This window comes from Hylobates moloch, unplaced genomic scaffold (genome assembly GCF_009828535.3).
Source record: "Hylobates moloch isolate HMO894 unplaced genomic scaffold, HMol_V3 SCAFFOLD_8, whole genome shotgun sequence".
NCBI lineage: Eukaryota > Metazoa > Chordata > Mammalia > Primates > Hylobatidae > Hylobates > Hylobates moloch.
The window spans coordinates 6540685-6559719 of record NW_026652283.1 but is presented as its reverse complement, the minus strand read 5'-3'; the positions used below and the strand labels follow the sequence as shown (position 1 = coordinate 6559719).

General features: G+C 52.6%; 1 protein-coding gene across 3 annotated transcripts in view; it reads left to right on the top strand.

Annotated features, from left to right (window-relative positions):
• The first annotated feature begins 390 nt into the window (after window positions 1–390).
• ACRBP (acrosin binding protein) overlaps window positions 391–19035 on the top strand; it is a 24975-nt gene continuing 6330 nt past the window's right edge. For 2 of the 3 annotated variants that reach the window (XM_058442295.1, XM_058442294.1), the window contains exons 1-9: window positions 391–541; window positions 853–1071; window positions 1303–1397; window positions 2526–2643; window positions 3241–3736; window positions 4202–4334; window positions 7489–7668; window positions 7791–7958; window positions 8989–9072. In XM_058442295.1, the coding sequence (XP_058298278.1) occupies window positions 499–541; window positions 853–1071; window positions 1303–1397; window positions 2526–2643; window positions 3241–3736; window positions 4202–4334; window positions 7489–7668; window positions 7791–7958; window positions 8989–9072 (1536 nt within the window). In that variant the 5' untranslated portion in view covers window positions 391–498. Of the gene's footprint in view, window positions 542–852; window positions 1072–1302; window positions 1398–2525; window positions 2644–3240; window positions 3737–4201; window positions 4335–7488; window positions 7669–7790; window positions 7959–8988; window positions 9073–9622; window positions 9952–19035 lie in introns of those variants that run through there. The other variant, XM_032159415.2, reaches the window with a different exon arrangement.

The following is a 19035-nucleotide window of genomic DNA, read 5'->3' as shown; positions in this document are numbered from 1 at the left end:
TGAGACAGAGTCTCGCTCTGTCACCCAGGCTGGAGTGCAGTGGCGCGATCTCGGCTCACTGCAAGCTCCGCCTCCCGGGTTCACGCCATTCTCCTGCCTCAGCTTCTCCGAGTAGCTGGGACTACAGGCGCCCGCCACCACGCCCGGCTAATTTTTTGTATTTTTAGTAGACACGGGGTTTCACCGTGGTCTCGATCTCCTGACCTCGTGATCCGCCCGCCTCGGCCTCCCAAAGTGCTGGGATTACAAGCGTGAGCCACCGCGCCCGGCCTGAAGGTAGCTTTTGCCATTCCTACCATCTCGTTGGGATCAGGGCACTTGAGGGCCCTGAGAGCCCGGCTGTCGAGGCCCCGCCCCGGCCCGCTCTTTGTGACGCGTGGGCGGTGCCCGCGTGCGCCCCGCCCCGCCCCGCCCCGCCCCGCGCCTGCGGCTCTCTCTGCGGCTTGGCCCGTTAGAGGCGGCTTGGGTCCGCGGAACGCGGGCGGATCTTCTGCGGCCATGAGGAAGCCAGCCGCTGGCTTCCTTCCCTCACTCCTGAAGGGTGAGAGGTTTACACCTGCTCCAACAGACTCTCCCCGGGCTAGTCCTCTCCCTCCCGAGAGCTGTGCTTTGACGGTTTCTGGAACGCTTCCTCATGGTGGTCGCGCTGGGTCGGCTCCCTAGTTCCTGGGATACTCCCATCTCCCCCCGCCCGCGGCCGGACCTTTGCCTCTGTCTCTAGAATCTCCCCACCCTGGTCAGCAGGGATAACCCGCACCCTTTTCCTAATTTGCCAGTCTGGGTCTGCCTGCCCTGGTCTCGGAGCGGGTTTGGGGGTTCGGTCCTTCCATCATCCGTTCGCCCGCTCCGCAGTGCTGCTCCTGCCTCTGGCACCTGCCCCAGCCCAGGATTCGACTCAGGCCTCCACTCCAGGCAGCCCTCTCTCTCCCACCGAATACGAACGCTTCTTCGCACTGCTGACTCCAACCTGGAAGGCAGAGACTACCTGCCGTCTCCGTGCAACCCATGGCTGCCGGAATCCCACACTCGTCCAGCTGGACCAATATGAAAACCACGGCTTAGTGCCCGATGGTGAGGGCCAGACTAGGGGGGAAACCGAGGCACCCAGAGTGTTCACCCAAACCTCAGGGCAAAAACCCCTGTGCTCATGTGAGGCGGGGAAGGGCATGGCTGGCACCTCACCGTGAGCTCGTACTCTCCACCCTCCCCATGTCCACCCTCCCCATGGCGTGGAGTCCATTGCCCACAGCCCCACCCCAAGCTCCCCGCGGGTTCATCTTCTCCACCCCTGCCCTTTCTCAGGTGCTGTCTGCTCCAACCTCCCTTATGCATCCTGGTTTGAGTCTTTCTGCCAGTTTACTCAGTACCGTTGCTCCAACCATATCTACTATGCCAAGGTGAGGCCCAGGACAAAGGTTGGATTTGGTGCTCCAGGGCCAAGGGAGAGGCGGCAGCAGTGGGGAGTTGAGGAGGGGTTCCAGGAGAGTCTTCCTTAGCTCCTCCTTCCCTGCCATTTTGCCAGTCATTTACCCAGATTATATATGAATACAGTCTCACCTTGGATATTCAGATTGAACAATTCTGTTACTGCAAGAAAAGTAGAGAAGAGACTGGGCATGGTGGCTCACGCCTGTAGTCCCAGCACTTTGGGAGCCTGAGGTGGGCAGATCACCTGAAGTCAGGAGTTCGAGACCAGCCTGGCCAATATGGTGAAACCCCGTTTCTACTAAAAATACAAAAAAAAAAAAAAAAAATAGCCGGGTTTGGTGATGGGTGCCTGTAATCCCAGCTACTCGGGAGGCTGAGGCAGGAGAATTGCTTCAACCTGGGAGGCAAAGGTTGCAGTAAGCCGAGATCATGCCACTGCACCCTATCCTGGGTGGCAGAGCGAGACTCCGTCTCAAACAAAAAAAAAAAAACGGACGAGTGAGGTGGCTCACGCCTGTAATCCCAGCACTTTGGGAGGCCAAGGCAGGCAGATCATGAGGTCAGGAGATCGAGACCGTCCTGGCTAACACGGTGAAACCCTGTTTCTACTAAAAATACAAAAAATTAGCCGGGCGTGGTGGCGGGCGCCTATAGTCCCAGCTACTTGGGAGGCTGAGGCAGGAGAATGGCGTGAACCTGGGAGGCGGGGCTTGCAGTAAGCCAAGATCGCGCCACTGCACTCCAGCCTGGGTGACAGAGTGAGACTCCATCTCAAAAAAAAAAAAAAAAACCCAAACAAAAAAAAGTAGAGAAGAGGGATGGGAAGAGGCAAAGAGATAAGCCCTTCCGTTTCTTCGAACAGGTCAGTGATTTTGAGTCAAATGCAAAAGTGACAGCAGGGATGTGGCCCAAACAGAGGTTCATCTTCTGAAGGGACCCCTTTCTCAGGTCTAGAGGGTTCCAGCAGGGACCATGTCCCTTTATCCCTGCCTAGAAACTGTGAGAAATAAGACATGCTGGAAAAGGGTTAAAGAACCAGCTGGAGCAGAAGTCTGCCCTTTAGGAAAGGCTTTCCCATTTTCCTTCTCTTCCTGCAGAGAGTCCTGTGCTCCCAGCCAGTCTCTATTCTCTCACCTAACACTCTCAAGGAGATAGAAGCTCCAGCTGAAGTCTCGCCCACCACGATGACCTCCCCCATCTCATCCCACTTCACAGGTGAGACCCTCTCAGCAGCTGGGAGACCACCAGCTACTCCCACAGTTCCCAGAGCCCACAGCGTAAGGCATCCATGGCAGGGAAATGGGAAGCATGTTGGGCGGGAAGGGGGCGCCAGCAGACAGCTGTTTACACAAAGGAGTGTCAACTTTTTATGAATACGAGTTAGGGCTCTCCTGGACCAGAATCTCTTCTGCCATTACTTACAATTTTTTCCCAATTCCAAAGACGTGGTTGCATTGGAAGATCTCTGGGCCCTTTATAAGCTAATGTCTTCACTTCATAAAGGATTGGCTGCTAGCCACTCAGCATATGTGGTGTTTCCTAAGGGAGAGGGACAAACGGTGGTATTTGAGGTGGAAGTTAGGGAAGGAGGAGTGCTTGCCAGGGAGGTGGGAAGGTGATGCATACCACCAACCTTACAGTTGCCGCGGTAATGTTCTTTTAGTTTAATACTTATATTTTTTTCTGTGTTTTTCTGTGTATATAAGTGTGACTTGGTCTGCTTTGTTTATGTGTGTGTCCCTCTGTGAACAAAGACACTCAGGGGCTAGAAGCCTGACTGTCTCTTTCCCTTCTCTCTAAACCCTGCTGTAGTGACAAAACAGCGCCAGGCCTTCCAGCCCTGGCCTGAGAGGCTTAGCAACAACGTGGAAGAGCTCCTACAATCGTCCTTGTCCCTGGGAGGCCAGGAGCAGGCGCCGGAGCACAAGCTGGAGCAAGGAGTGGAGCACAGGCAGGAGCAAGGAGTGGAGCACCCGCAGGAGCCGATGCAAGAACACAAGCAGGAACAGGGGCAGAAACAAGAAGAGCAAGAAGAGGAACAGGAAGAGGAGGGAAAGCAGGAAGAAGGACAGGGGACTAAGGAGGGACTGGAGGCTGTGTCTCAGCTGCAGACAGACTCAGAGCCCAAGTTTCACTCTGAATCTTTATCTTCTAACCCTTCCTCCTTCACTCCCCGGGTACGAGAAGTAGAGTCTGCTCCTATGATGATGGAGAGCGTCCAGGAGCTCATTCGATCAGCCCAGGAAATGGATGAAATGAATGAAATATATGATGAGAACTCCCACTGGAGAAACCGAAACCCTGGCAGGTATAGGAAGTTTTGACTCTGTCATCCACCCTGCCCTCCCTTCTGCCTTCCTTGGGAATGAGAAGCCCATTTTCCTAGCTTCAGCCTCCAGATCCACTCAGATCTGTCTGGGCTTCAGGCACAGCTAGCAACTGCCTCACCAGTTCTGTGCCCATTGTTGGCTTAAGCACTGCTCAAATGCTTATTCTCTATGTAAGCCCTGTACCTGGAGCTACCAGACTTGGGTTCTGGTCTTGTCTCTGCCCTGTTTAGCATTGCAATCCTGAGAAAGTTATTTCTCCTTTCGGGTCCTCAGTTCCTCATTTGAAAAATGAGGCGATTTGCCCAGAGGCCTCTAAGGCCCCATGCTAAGCGTGATGAATGTGTGTGACCAAAGCAGACATTAAGGGAAGGGGAGGAGACTGGATGTAGTTTCCTGCCCGGGCCACCTGGCCCAGCCCCACCTTCAGTGCTGTCTTCTTGCAGCCTCCTGCAGCTGCCCCACACAGAGGCCTTGCTGGTGCTGTGCTATTCGATTGTGGAGAATACCTGCATCATAACCCCCACAGCCAAGGCCTGGAAGTACATGGAGGAGGAGATCCTCGGTTTCGGGAAGTCGGTATGCCTGCCATACTGTCTAATGGATACATGCCACTGGGCATCCTCTTGGCCAGGCACTGTGCTGGCTATGGGAGTGGAGGATGGGCAGGAGAAGCATGAGGCATAGCTGGAGAGATTCTCTCCAAGTGGGACTCTTTTCTTAGGAAGGACATTACCAGTCCACCTTAAAGGAGGAAAGCTCAAGACCCAGTCTGGAATGCAATCCAGTCCAGAATTCATTCTTCACCTCTTCACCTCCCTGAGTTGCCAGGCTTCCAGATTTCACTCTTTATTTTATTTTTTTTTTTTTGAGACAGGGTCTTGCTCTATTACCCAGGCTGGAGGGAAGTGGTGCGCTCATGGCTCACTGCAGCCTTGACCACCTGGTCTCAAGTGATCCTCTCATCTCAGCCTCCCGAGTAGCTGGGACTATAGGCATGTGTCACCACGCCTGGCTAATTTTTTTCTTTTTTTTTTGTAGAGGTGGGGTCTCGCTTTGTTGCCCATGTTTGTCTACAACTCCTGGGCTCAAGCAATCCTCCTGCCTCGGCCTCCCAAAATGCTGGGATTACAGGCATGAGCCACTATGCCCAGCCCTGAGTCAACTCTTGATTCTTGATCCAGCTCACTATCTTCCTAGCTTTGCCTTAGATGCAGCTCTTCTTTCCAGAGAGTTCATAGAACCCATTCCAGGGAATCTGTAAAGAGATTCCAGTCTCAATGTGTCCCCAACAACCAGCACGTCTATTCCCAGGAAAATATACCTTAGATTTTCACAAATAATACAATTTAGCAAACATTTCTTGAGAGCTCAGATACCATCCATTCATCTGTTTGTTCAACAAATGCTAATTGGGAGGACAAGAATAACTTAAAAATGAATGAAGTAGAGCATACTTGTCCTATATAAATCCAGAATTTCTATAAAGCTCAAGTAACTAGGATAATGTGAAATTGGGATGGTGACAGATAGATTACCCACAGCCCAGAAACAGATTTTCTATGACTGATTTGTGGGAAAAGAGGAACTCCCATTTATGGTACTGAAATGATGGGTTAACCATGAGGAAAAAATGAAATTGAATTTCTAACTTACACCAGACACAAAAAACATTTCAAGGTGATTTAAAGACTTAAAGGTTTCACACCATATACAAAAATTAACTCAAAATGGATCAAAGACCTAAATGTAAGACCTAAAAGTGCCTATAAAACTCTTAGAATAAAACTTAGATGTATTTTGTCATGAAAAAAATCAAATACTGATTGGGGACAAACTCTACTAGATATTTAAGATGTTCGCAGTACGTACAATAGAGCCAGTCCTCTGTCCTCTTGGAATCTAGGGCAGGAGAGAGACAAGGAAATATGCAGGATGGTGTGATGGGATCAATGCTGTAGCAGGGATAGGCACAAAGAACAGAGAGAGCAGATGGGGTGGGTTGGAGACAACTCTCCATGTTTGGGAGGATCAGAGGGTGCTTCCAAGAAGAACTGATGTTTAAACTGAGACCTGAAGATAAAAGAAATGAATCCAGGCAAAAGAAGGGGCTTGGTAGAAGATTCCTGATAGAGAATAGTATGTGCAAAGGCTATGATGCAAAGAAGAGTAGAAATTTCTTTTTTTTTTCTTTTCTTATTTTTTTGAGACAGTGTCTCACTGTGTCACCCAAGCTGGAGTGCAGTGGTGTGATCACAGCTCACTGCATCCTTGACCTCCCAGGCTCAGGTGATTCTCCTACCTCAGCCTCTCCGGTAGCTGGGACTAGTGGCATGCACCACCACACCTGGCTAAGTTTTTGTATTTTTTTGTAGAGACAGGGTCTCGCCATGTTGCCCAGGCTGATCTCAAACTCCTGGGCTCAAGGAATCCGTCTCAGCCACTTCCACTCAGCTGGAATTACAGGCGTGAGCCACCGTGCCTGGCCCAAAGAAGAGGCAGAAATTTCATAAGTGAAATTAGTATGCTAACAATGAGCATACTGTTTCTGCTCTTAAGGGGCCAAGAACCCTTGAGGGGGTTAATATGGATACAGTAATATTAGAAAAGGAGTGTGGTCAGTGAGGTTCTTAAACAAAATGTAAGAAGTTCGGGGTTTTATGGAGGGAGCTCACTGGATCTGATGGCTTAGATAAGAGGACAGTAAGGAGGGAGTCCCTGTTACCTGGAGCAGAGCAGCAGGAGACAGAGTCAAAGACATCAACAGGGTCATCATGCAAAAACTCTTGAATGGCAACATGAGCATTTGCACTTAATTTGATAGGAAAGGAGAATCCAATAAGGATTTCTGGTCAGGAACATGATGCCTCCCTTATGTGGGAGGAGCAGGCAAGGTGCTGTAGGAGATTTCATGCACTGTGACAGGCTGTGCACACGGGGGAGGAAGGAGGACCGTGGGATTGACTAAAGATGCTGCTTAGCACGATCTCCTGCTAGTGCTGAGGAAGCTGAGGGCAGAATCCAGCTGGGAGATTGGTAACTCCACTCTGAAGAATAGCTTCCAAGAACTTGGAGGTTTCCAACCCAGGTACTTGGATAGAGCATAGGTTTTAGAGCTGGAAGGACCTGGACCCATGTCCCAGCTTCCCCGTCTGTTAGATAAGTGGCTTTGAGCAACTTAGTCAACCTCACTGACAGTCAGTTTCCTTGTCAGTAAATGAGAGTAATATTAGTATCTCTGCTATGATAGGGTTCTCGTGAAACCTAAATGAAATGACAGCATGTGTAGCCATAGTGCTGGCACTGTGTCACCTCTTTGTAAATATTAGCATTATCATTAGCAGAGGTGGAAGGGGAGGGTTATGAGTTCTTTTCAGATAGGCTAAGTTGGGGTAACTGTAAGATCACCCGATCACAGACATCTGTCAGGCACTTGGCAATGAGGATTTGGAGCCCAGGAGAGAGATCAGAGCTGGTGATGAAGATTTGGGTGTCACCTGCAGATAGATGATTACCTGGGAGTAGATAAATCATCCAGGAAGAGGGTGAAGAAATAGCTGAGGCAAGGTCCTTGAGGAACCCTTGGGGAGGAGGACAAGTAGAAAACCCAGAGAAGCTTTTGGAAGAGGCTAAATGCAAAGACATTCTGCAGGGCCCACCCTGGAGGGCTGAGGCATGGGAGAAGGCAGGCCGCTGACTCTCAGCTTCAGCCTCACCCATTCTCCTGCCCCAGGTCTGTGACAGCCTTGGGCGGCGACACATGTCTACCTGTGCCCTCTGTGACTTCTGCTCCCTGAAGCTGGAGCAGTGCCACTCAGAGGCCAGCCTGCAACGGCAACAATGCGACACCTCCCACAAGACACCCTTTGTCAGCCCCTTGCTTGCCTCCCAGAGCCTGTCCATCGGCAATCAGGTACCTAGCCCGGCAGCCAGCAGTGGGAAAGGCAGAACTGGGTGGCGGGGGTGGGGTGGTGGTGGCCAGCTGGGGGCGGGGGGGGGGGGGCACGCACCTCTCCCCTATCTCGTGTGCCACAGGTAGGGTCCCCAGAATCAGGCCGCTTTTACGGGCTGGATTTGTACGGTGGGCTCCGCATGGACTTCTGGTGTGCCCGGCTTGCCACGAAGGGCTGTGAAGATATTCGAGTCTCTGGGTGGCTCCGGACTGAGTTCCTTAGCTTCCAGGACGGGGATTTCCCCACCAAGGTCAGAGCCTTTCCTCAAAGCTCAGCCCCATCCCTACCCTCACCCCATTCCTTCCAGTTACTTGCTGTGAGTAGCCCTAGTTTGTGGAAGGGGGCTTGAGCCCCTGGCTTCTGAGAACCAGTCCTCACTGAACCTCCTGCCTCTCTCCAACAGACCATTGCACCCCACCCCATCCCCCAACCATAGAGCAGGCAAAGGAGTGGGGACCCGGCGGGCTGAGAAAACACAGGAGCTGGGGGTTCTGGTCCCAGCTCTGCCAGTTACTTGCTGAGTGGCTGTGATCAACTCACTTCCTACTCAATCAAAGTTAGCGTCATCTCTACAAGAAGTGACTAAGTGACACGTGCACCACTGCCCAACCCTGTGATCCAGGACCTCCCGGCCTCAGCCTGACGGGCTCTTCCCAGCTCTTCCAGTGCCTTCCCTGCTCAATTAAATCAACTTGGCTCCCCGTTCCCCTGAGTTACCTCCCCTGTGGAATGACCTGTTGTTTTAGATCCAGGCCTCTCCTTCTGTAGTTAGCAGGGAAAACCAAGGCGAGGAAAAGTAAGGGCAGCTGAAGCAAGGGCTGGTAGCTGAGCTGAGGGGCCCATGTCCAGCTCTTGTCCCTAGGCCCCTTGATCTGGAATGGGGAGGCGAGGTCCAAAGAAGGCAGTGACTCACTTCCCCCTTCCCTCATCTACCATTACCAGAAAAATCCTTGACATCAGGCCACTAATTGGGTCCCTGTCCCATGTTCTGGACCCTTATCTGCCCCGTCCTGCCCCATTCCCGCTTCCTCAGCCACTTTCCCAGTAAGCTGACTGGCAGCCTCATACTCTCCCAGGCTCCTGGCTTCTTCCCAGCAACCTGTGACAGAGCCAGAGGGGAAAGGCAGAGGGAAAGCAGAGTGAAGGGCCACCTGTGTGTGGAAGGCCTGGGTCTTGGGCCACACCCTGCCCCTGGCTCTGCCCTAGCAGATACTCCTTGGAATGCTGCTGTCTGGTGGGGCTTCTGATACCCCCTTCCCTCTCCCTGGCTCTTGGCTTAGATTTGTGACACAGACTACATCCAGTACCCAAACTACTGTTCCTTCAAAAGCCAGCAGTGTCTGATGAGAAACCGGAATCGTAAGGTGAGCACCCCTACCCTGCCCCTCCTTCTCCCAGGACCCCCTCAAACAGTCACCATAATTGGTCTATTCTGAGGCCCCCTCTGCGAGCAGCTAGGATGTGGAAAGCGGTTCCCTGCTTGCATCTCCGGGGCAGAGGCCTCCACCAGCGGGCTCCCCTCCATTCCTCCAGTCCTGGAGGAAGCAAGGCCCTCCTAGGCAGGTGCTGGATAACAGAGGAGGGCCCTGGGGACACCACAGGAAGAACCCTTGGCTGGGCTGGGACATGGACGTTGAGGTCTTGATCTGTCTCCTCTTCTTACTCACCAAGTAGCCTGGGATGACGCACTTCCCCCTCTGAGCCTCAGCCGCCTGTTTCTGCATGAAAGGGGTTGGGCTGCTTGATGTCTCCTCTGGCTTTAAAAACTCACATTTGAGTTTCCTCCTTTCCTCTACTGCCCTGTGCCCATGCCTGCCCACCTCTCGTTCTTTTGGGCTTCTGACACCTCCCCTCCTCCCCACTCCTGGCACCCGGCTCCGTGATACAGACTGTCTGCACTGAATCCCTGTGTAGGTGTCCCGCATGAGATGTCTGCAGAATGAGACTTACAGTGCGCTGAGCCCTGGCAAAAGTGAGGACATTGTGCTTCGATGGAGCCAGGAGTTCAGCACCTTGACTCTAGGCCAGTTCGGATGAGCTGGCGTCTATTCTGTCCGCACCCCAGCCCAACCTGCCCACATTCTTTATTGTTTTTAGACCCCATTGCTTTCAGGCTGCCCCTTCTGGGTCTGTTACTCGGCCCCTACTCACATGTCCTTGGGTTGGAGCAACAGTCCCAGAGAGGCCACGGTGGGAGCCGCGCCCTCCTTAAAAGATGACTTTACATAAAGTGTTGATCTTCAGCCTGGGTGGCCTGTTCTGGTTGTGATCCCCATCCTCAGCACTGCTACCCTGCCCCGTGGCAGTCAGTCCCCAACCCCCGGTTTTACGGATCCACCTGCTGGTGAGAGAATCTCATGGGAATGGTGCTCAAGGAAGCAGCCATCTGCCAGGAGAAGCAGAAGACCTGAGAACCCAAGGAGGTGAACTGAGGAAGGCCAAGAAGGCTGGAGCCCTAGGGATGATGTGGGCATGTGGGCAGCTGTGTCTTCATTTCTGAAGCCCTAAGCCCCGTGATGTCAGATGCCAGTGTAGTATTGTTCCTCTGTAGGATAAAGGCCAAAGCCTGGTGAGATCTTGTCCAAAGGGACCAATCCCGGGGTATAGGGAGTGTGCACCTTGCACTTTATCAGGAAGGGAAAAACCAGGAACTACAGCCTAGATCAGGAAACCTTGGGGGTTTGGTTGTTGTTGCTGTTGTTTTGTTTTTGAGACAGGGTCTCTCTGTGTCACCTAGGCTGGAGTGCAGTGGCATGATCACCACCCACTGCAGTCTCGACCTCCTAGGCTCCAGCCATACTCCTACCTCAGCCTCTCAGGTACCTGTGACCACAGGAATGTGCCACTATGCCTGGCTAATTTTTAATTTTTTTGTAGAAATGGGGTCTCTCCATGTTGCCCAGGTTGGTCTCGAACTCCTGGGCTCAAGCAATTTTCCCACCTCGGCCTCCCAAAGCACTGGGATTATAGGAAGGAAACCCGTGGTGTACAGGAATTTGCCAGATGATCTGGATGTTTAAGTGGTTGCATCTTAACAACCTACATTGAGGTATGACTCCAGCATTGGCCTTTATTATTTATTATTATTTTTGAGACAGAGTCTTGTTCTGTTGCCTAGGCTGGAGTGCAGTGGCACGATCTTAGCTCACTGCAACCTCTGCCTCCCGGGTTCACGTGATTCTCCTGCCTCAGCCTCCTAAGTAGCTGGGATACAGGCGCACACCACCACACCTGGCTAATTTTTTGTGTATTTTTAGTAGAGACGGGGTTTCACTATATTGGCCAGACTGGTCTTGAACTCCTGACCTCGTGATCTGCCTGCCTCGGCCTCCCAAAGTGCTGGGATTACAGGCGTGAGCCACCGTGCCCGGCTCAGCACTGGCCTTTAATAAGCTGACATATCCCCAAATATGTTCCAGGGACACTGTAGAGTCTCTCTCCCTTCTATAGGTTCATAGTAATTAACAGCATTTTGTTAAAGCTTGCTTACTATGAGAGTTCAAACATGCACAAAAATAGAAAAGTATAATGCACCCTCATGTACCCTTCACCCAGTTTCCATGATCAACACAAGGCGTGTCATTTGACAGCATGTTAAGGCCCTCCAGAGCTCGGTAATAGAGAAACCTGTTTAACCTAGTGCTTCCCAAACTCATTTCACCACAATCCCTTTTCCACCTACCACCCAAAAACTTGAACTTGTTTTTATTTGTTGAACATGGACAACATGCCCAGCCCCGTGCCCACAGGGCCCCTTGTCTCTGCGTCGTCTGGCCCGAGGACACAAGACAAGGGGCTGAGGGGAAACAGACCTCAGCAAAGAGGAACCACCCAGCCTAGTGACTGCTCCATGCAGGAGCCAAGTGTGCTCAGTGGGAGGCAGGACCTAGCAGAGCACTGTCATGCAGAGGGCCCCGGGTAGGGTGGGGCACAAGCCACGAGTGGCATGGGCTAAACCACCTGGCAGACCTAGGAAAGGAAGACAGACACCCAGGGGGAACCGGTGAGGACAGCGAGAGGCTGGTGGGTTAGTCATCTGGCATGAGACGGTGGGTGTGCCAGGAAGAGTTCCCAGACACAGCAGGAATATCTGAGCGATGGATGGGGGCAGTTCCTCGTTGGCAAGAGTCGGGGCTGGATTAAGTATCCTTAGCTGCTGGGGTTTCTTCTCTGGCCAGTCCGTGAAGGCCTCTGAGGGCAATGCTTCCTCTTCACTCTCCTTGGCCTATGTGGGGTTGGGTGAGTGCACTGAGCTGGGAGGCATGTACTGAGATCTGCTGAGGTGGGTGTGTCCCCTCCCGCCCTGGGAGCAGGTCCTACCAGCCCAGCCCAGCCCAGAGCGGGCAGCGGAAGCCAGCTTGGGGCAGCGCAGAGCAACACGGAGCACAGGTATGGGGGTGTCACGAATTGAACTGCACAGGGAGCACAAAGGGTAGCACCCCCCTGTAGAAATGGGGGACTTGGGTGGGGGACAGAGATGAGGGTGGGCATGGGCCCTGGAAAACCCTTCTGAACAGAGTAAAAAGCCGAAAGGAGCTGCCTCAAATAGATCTTTTCAGATGGAGCTGGACAAACAGCTAACATGCCTGCTACACCCTGGGGGTGCCCCTCTTTGACGCTTGAAGTCCCCACTCTGGGGCATCTCGCAGAGGCTGTGTCCTCCCCCTCCCCCTCTAGGCCCCCACTGTGGTATTGAGCCCTGGGCCTCCCAGGGAGGGCCCTCTGGGGACTGTTTACACCCTTTTTCCACTCCCAGTTAAACCTCAACCCCTACACCACTCATCCCCCAGGGCCAGGCAGATGACAATGAGCTGATCTAATCAAACTTGCTAATGGGTTGACTGGCACAGATGTGTTCTCAGTGTTATCCTTCCCAACTAGCCAAGGTGTACTGTAATGGGGTCTTCAGGAAGTGCTGCCTTAACCCAAAGGTGCATCTATATAAGGGGATGATGGTCTTTGATATCCCTATGGTTCTGATAGATTGTGGCTTCAGGAGATGGAATTTTGGAGGTGGGGGACATATTTGGAGGTCAGCAGGGTTTTATGATACCTTTGCATCACACCATGAGGATGAGGCCTACCTATTACCTGTGGTTGTGGGGCCCCCATGACAAGAAGGGGACCTCCACCAGATTGTATCTCCAGAACTACTCCTTTTTTTCTCTCTCTCTCTTTCTTCCCTCCTTCCTTCCTTCCTTCCTTCCTCTCCTTTCTCTCCTTCCTTCCTTCCTTCCTTTCATTTCTTTTTGAGATAGAGTCTCCCTTTGTCACCCAGGCTGGAGTGCAGTCGCATGCTCTCAGCTCACTGCAACCTCCGCCTCCTGGGCTCAAGCAATTCTCTGCCTCAGCCTCCCGAGTAGCTGGGATTACAGGTATGCACCACCATGCCCAGCTAATTTTTGCATTTTTAGTAGAGACAGGGTTTTACCATCTTGGCCAGGCTGGTCTTGAACTCCTGACCTCGTGATCCACCTGCCTCGGCCTCCCAAAGTGCTGGGATTACAGGCATAAGCCACCGCGCCCAGCCATTTTTTTTTTTCAAGACAGGGTCTCACTCTGTTGCCCAGGCTGGAGTGCAGTGGCATGAACATGGCTCACTGCAGCCTCAAACTCCTGCATTCAAGCAATCCTCCCACTTTAGCCTCCCGAGTACCTGGGACTACAGGCAGGCACCACCATGCCCAGCTAATTTGTTTTTTTTTGAGATGGGGTCTCGCTCTGTCATCCAGGCTAAAGTGCAGTGGGGCGATCTAGAGTCACTGCAAACTCTGCCTCCTGGGTTCAAGCTATTATCCTGCCTCAGCCTCCAGAGGCTGGAAATATAGGCTTGAGCCACCACGACCAGCTAATTTTTTTTTTTTTTTTTTTGAGACCGAGTCTCGCTCTGTCACCCCAGCTGGAGTGCAGTGGCGCAATCTCGGCTCACTGCAAGCTCCGCCTCCCGGGTTCACGCCATTCTCCTGCCTCAGCCTCTCTGAGTAGCTGGGACTACAGGCGCCCGCCACCACGCCCGGCTAATTTTTTTGTATTTTTAGTAGAGACGGGGTTTCACTGTGGTCTCGATCTCCTGACCTCGTGATCCGCCCGCCTCGGCCTCCCAAAGTGCTGGGATTACAAGCGTGAGCCACTGCGCCTGGCCTACGACCAGCTAATTTTTGTATTTTTTTTTTTTTTTGTAGAGACAGGGTTTCACCATGTTGCCTAGGCTGGTCTTGAACTCGCGCTAAAGTGATCCATTCGCCTCTGCCTCCCAAAGTGCTGGGATTACAGGCGCGAGCCACACGCTAGGCCTCTGTTAATTTTTTGAAATTTTTTTGTAGAGCGGGGCGTGGTGGCTCGTGCCTGTAATCCCAGCACTTTGGGAAGCTGAGGCGGGCAGATCACGAGGTCAAGAGATGGAGACCATCCCAGACAACATGGTGAAACCCCATCTCTACTGAAAATACAAAAATTAGTTGGGCACACTGGCACGCGCCTGTAGTCCCAGCTACTCGGGAGGCTGAGGCAGGAGAATCGCTTGAACCCGGGAGGTGGAGGTTGCAATGAGCTGAGATCACACCACTGCACTCAAGCCTGGCAACAGGGAGAGACTCTATCTCAAAAAAAAATTATTTTTTGTAGAGATGGGGTCCCGCTATGTTGCCCAGGCTGGCAGAAATCCTTTTAGGGTGAGCTAAAGTTGTAGACCTAGCGGGACATGGAGGCAGGGATTGAGGTGAGACAGAAACTTCCTCGCATGCAGTATGTGTAGGCCTCACCTCCCGGCCACTCAGAGGCACTAGAGCCCAACTCCATCTGTCTGATGCCATCTGCTCTCCCTACTCTGCTGCCCCCAGTGCATATCCCAGGACATACCTCCTGACAGAGATCTTTTATGCCCAGGGGCATTTTTAAAAGCCCAGGAGAATGGCCGGGCACAGTGGCTCACGCCCGTAATCCCAGCACTTTGGGAGGCTGAGGAGGGCGGATCACCTGAGGTCAGGCATTCAAGACCAGCCTGGCCAACATAGTGAAAACCCATCTCTACTAAAAATACAAAAATTAGCCGGGCGCGGTGGCAGGCGCCTGTAGTCTCAGCCACTCAGGAGACTGAGGCAGGAGAATTGCTTGAACCTGGGAGGCGGAGGTTGCAATGAGCTGAGATTGCACCACTGTACTCCAGCCTAGGTGACACAGCAAGCGAGGGTCCATCTCAGAAAAAAAAAAAAAAAAAACCCAGGAGAAGGAGCCGGCAAGAGGGGTGAGGGCTGAAGCCAGTGCACACTAAGGTCAAGTGAGGTCGGCAAAGCCCACAGGCTCTGGTGGATTTCCCTGAGGAAACAGGACCTGCCAGGCTACAAGCAAGGGTCAGATGCACACAGACCACCTCAGGGCACACGTCAGGGGGCTGGGCCTGCCTCTGTGGCTTCTCTTGGGACTGACTTTCTTCCTTTTCCAGCTCTTGAAAGCAGGGTAAAGGGAGAGGCACAATGGCAAGGTGATATCCGCACATCAGGGAAACTAGTTACTGAGCTGTAGACCACCTTTGCTTTCTGCCTTTTCCCAGACAAATGTCAGGAGGGATGAGGTCAGATTACTCAGGGAGGGAGAAGCCAGGGCCAAGAAGGATGCCGGAAATGCAGGAAAAGACAGGCTTCAGCAGAGAAGGGTGGGGAAAGGCAGGAGCAGGAATTTTGGCTGGAGAAGCAGGCAGGCCTGGGCCAGGGAGGAGGGAAGACTCGACCTGACACCCGGGACCCGCTCCAGAGACTCCTCTCTGAGGAAGAATGTGGCCCCTGGGGCAGAAGGAGGCCTCCCCACTCACCCTGGGGACTTTGTACTGTCTCTAAACCTTGAGGATGAGGATTCATCCTCCGGTTCCATTTAGTCTTCCATCTCATCCCTGCCCCTCAGGCCCAGGATAATCGGAAGACAAGGATTCATTTGTGCCCTCAAAACAGCTCTGGGACAGAGCTTTTCACAGGCTTGAGACTGAGCTAAGCTTCTGCTGGAGGCTCAGCACAGCTGGGGTCTGTTTGGAGGGCCTGGATATACAGATACTGAGTCTTCATGATGAAGCCTGTCTGTGGGGAAAGGGTGCATCCTCCCAGCGCTGCCTGAACACAGAAGCAGAGGAAGTAGGCTTCGCTAATTCAGCGAGTGGGTTAGAGCACATACTAAAGAGGGACTTCCTGTGTCGGGGCTGAGACACTGATGGGCCACGAGACTCTAAAATGAGGGTAGGGCTATTCCAGAGCTGATCCTCAGGGGCAAGGAGAATGGGGAGATGTAAGAACCTTCTTTTCAGACCTCTAACCCTAGGAATTGGAGTCGGGGGACCCAGGATGTGAATTATTTGAAAGAGGAGGCAGGCCGGGTGCAGTGGCTCACGCCTGTAATCCCAGCACTTTGGGTGGCCGAGGCAGGCAGATCACAAGGTCAGGAGTTTGAGACCAGTCTGGCCAACATAGTGAAACCTCGTCTCTACGAAAAATACAAAAAATTAGCTGGGTGTGGTGGTGTGCGCCTGTAATCCCAGCTACTCGGGGGGCTGAGGCAGGAGAATCGCATGAATCCGGGAGGCAGAGGTTGCAGTGAGCTGAGATTGCACCATTGTACTCCAGCTCAGGCGACAGCGCGAGACTCTGTCTCAAAAAAAACAACAACAAAACAAACCAACAAAAAAAAACAGAAAGAAAAAAGGGGAGGCAAAAGACAGAGCAAGGCATGTGGTGCTTGCGGGGAGGTGGGGAACACAGGAAGGGTATGGGGGAGGAACTGGGCAGAGAGGAGGCATTCCCCTCCCCCTGCCCTTCTCATTGTTCCCAACCCCCTGGTCCTTTCTCTTCAGCTCCCCTCAAAGTCATTTGCCAGAGAGGCTGGATACCAGGGCAGGGTGTGTGGAGGAGAGTGAGGGAATGGTCATGATTGCACCTCCTGCTCACTTTTACACTCTTGTTCTCACTTCCTGCCTCTGGCAGAAAATAGCCCTGTCCCTCTGGCTTATCTCAGCAAAGAGCAGTGCCCAGCCCAGCTCAGAGGGCAATGGGACAGATCCCAGAGGCCCTGAGGAGGTAAGGAACCTGGCCCCCGGATGTGTACGTGGGAAGCTGAAGGACAGAGACCCAGGGAGAAGGAAGGTGGCTGCACTCTCTGGTGTGTGAGCGGTGTTGGGATGGGTGATATAGAAGTAGCAGTCCCGGGGCCTCTGTGTGTGTCGTGGTCTCTTTGCTCCTCAGTGCCTTGGGGTTGAGATCGCCCGTGCTTGTGAAGCTGCCTGGTTCTGTCTGTGTAAGGATACTGTCCCTAAGGCAGGGCCTTCTTTCTCTTCCTCCCCAGCCCAGTTGTCTGTGCACATACCTGTTTATTACAGGATGTGTATAGACACTGATTTCTATGTTACCAGGGATCTTGTGTGCACATCTCTTAGTGTGTGTGTATATGTGTCTGTGCACACACACGTGTAATGAGTGGTATACTTACCTGACATCAGTGTGTGCCGACGTTCTTCAGCCTACAGGGGCCTCCATATCCCTCCTTCCTGGTGTTCCTTCTTTTCTGGGGCAGCTGCCATTTCTTTGATTCCTGCATCTCTCCCACAGCCTGACCTCTTCTTCAGGGCAGGACTGGGGGAGAGGGTCTGGGCTGCCCCTCCCCCACACCTAGATTTCCTCCTTCCACATCCTGTTAGCCTCCTTTTTGGCAGTTTTTTCCATCTTCGCCATCTGGCCTGGCACTGTGCCCATTCAGCTCCTGAAGGGAGCCCCAGGGCTCGGGAAGCAGGCGTGTGGGATGGGGACCAGGCCAGGAGCCTGGCAGCTCTCAGTGCTCAGCTTGGGCCATTCTGTGTGATTGTCAGAAAGAGGCAGCTCTTTGACAACCAGCCTCCTTTATAAAGATGGGCTAGGGCCAGGTGCTGTGGCTCATGCCTATAATCTCAGCACTTTGGGAGGCCGAGCCGGGTGGATCAACTGAGGTCAGGAGTTCAATACCAGCCTGACCAATATGGTGAAACCTGTCTCTACTACAAATACAAAAATTAGCCAGGCATGGTGGTGTGCACCTGTAGTCCCAGCTACTCAGGAGGCTGAGACAAGAGAATTGCTTGAACCTGGGAGGCAAAGGTTGCAGTGAGCTGAGATTGTACCACTGCACTCCAGCCTGGGCAACGGGGAGACTCCGTCTCAAAAAAAAAAAAAAAAAAAAAAAAGATGGGCTGGGTGCAGTGGCTCACTCTTGTAATTCCAGCACCCAGCACTTTGGGAGGCCGAGGTCTGCAGATCACTTGAGGTCAGGAGACCAGCCTAGCCTGGCCAACATGGTGAAACCCCGTTTCTACCGAAAACACAAAAAATCAGGCAGGTGTGGTGGTGCGAGCTATGCTCCCAGCTACTTGGGTGGCTGAGGCACGAGAATTGCTTGAACCCAGGAGGCGCAGGTTGCAGTGAGCCAAGATTGTGCTACTGCACTCCAGCCTCCAAACGAAGTGAGACTCTGTATCCAAAAAAGAGAACCCCAAGAACTTCTCCCCTTTGGGATAGAGTAACAAGAGAGCATCGCCATTTCCTTCGCTAAAAAATTCCTAACTATGCCTTTACATTTATTTATTTATGTTTTTTGAGACAGAGTTTCACTCTTGTCACCCAGGCTGGAGTGCAGTGGCGCGATCTCGGCTCACTGCAACCTCCACCCCCTGGGTTCAAGGGATTCTCCTGCCTCAGCCTCCCGAGTAGCTGGGATTACAGATGCCGCCACTACGCCTGGCTAATTTTTGTATTTTTAGTAGAGACGGGGTTTTGCCATGTTGGCCAGGCTGGTTTTGAATGCCTGACCTCAGGTGATCCGCCCACCTCAGCCTCCCAAAGTGCTGGGATTACAGGCGTGAGCCACCACTTGGCCTAACTTTACCTTTAAGTAGCCGTTCAACTAATAATCTTGGTCTGTTTAACATTTTAGTTTTTTCTTTTTTTTTTTTTTTTTTTGAGATGGAGTCTCGCTGTGCCACCTAGGCTGGAGTGCAGTGGTGCAATCTCGGCTCACTGCAACCTCTGCCTCCCGGGTTCAAGCGATTCTCCTGCCTCAGCCTCCCGAGTAGCTGGGATTACAGGCAGGTGCCACCAAGCCCGGCTAATTTTTTGTATTTTTAGTAGAGATGGGGTTTCACCGTGTTAGCCAGGATGGTCTCGGTCTCCTGACCTCATGATCTGCCCATCTTGGCCTCCCAAAGTGCTGGGATTACAGGTGTAAGCCACCACGCTCAGCCCTTTCTTTTTTTTTTTTTTTTTTTTGAGACAGAGTCTCACTCTGTCAGCCAGGCTGGAGTGCAATGGCACGATCTTGGCTCA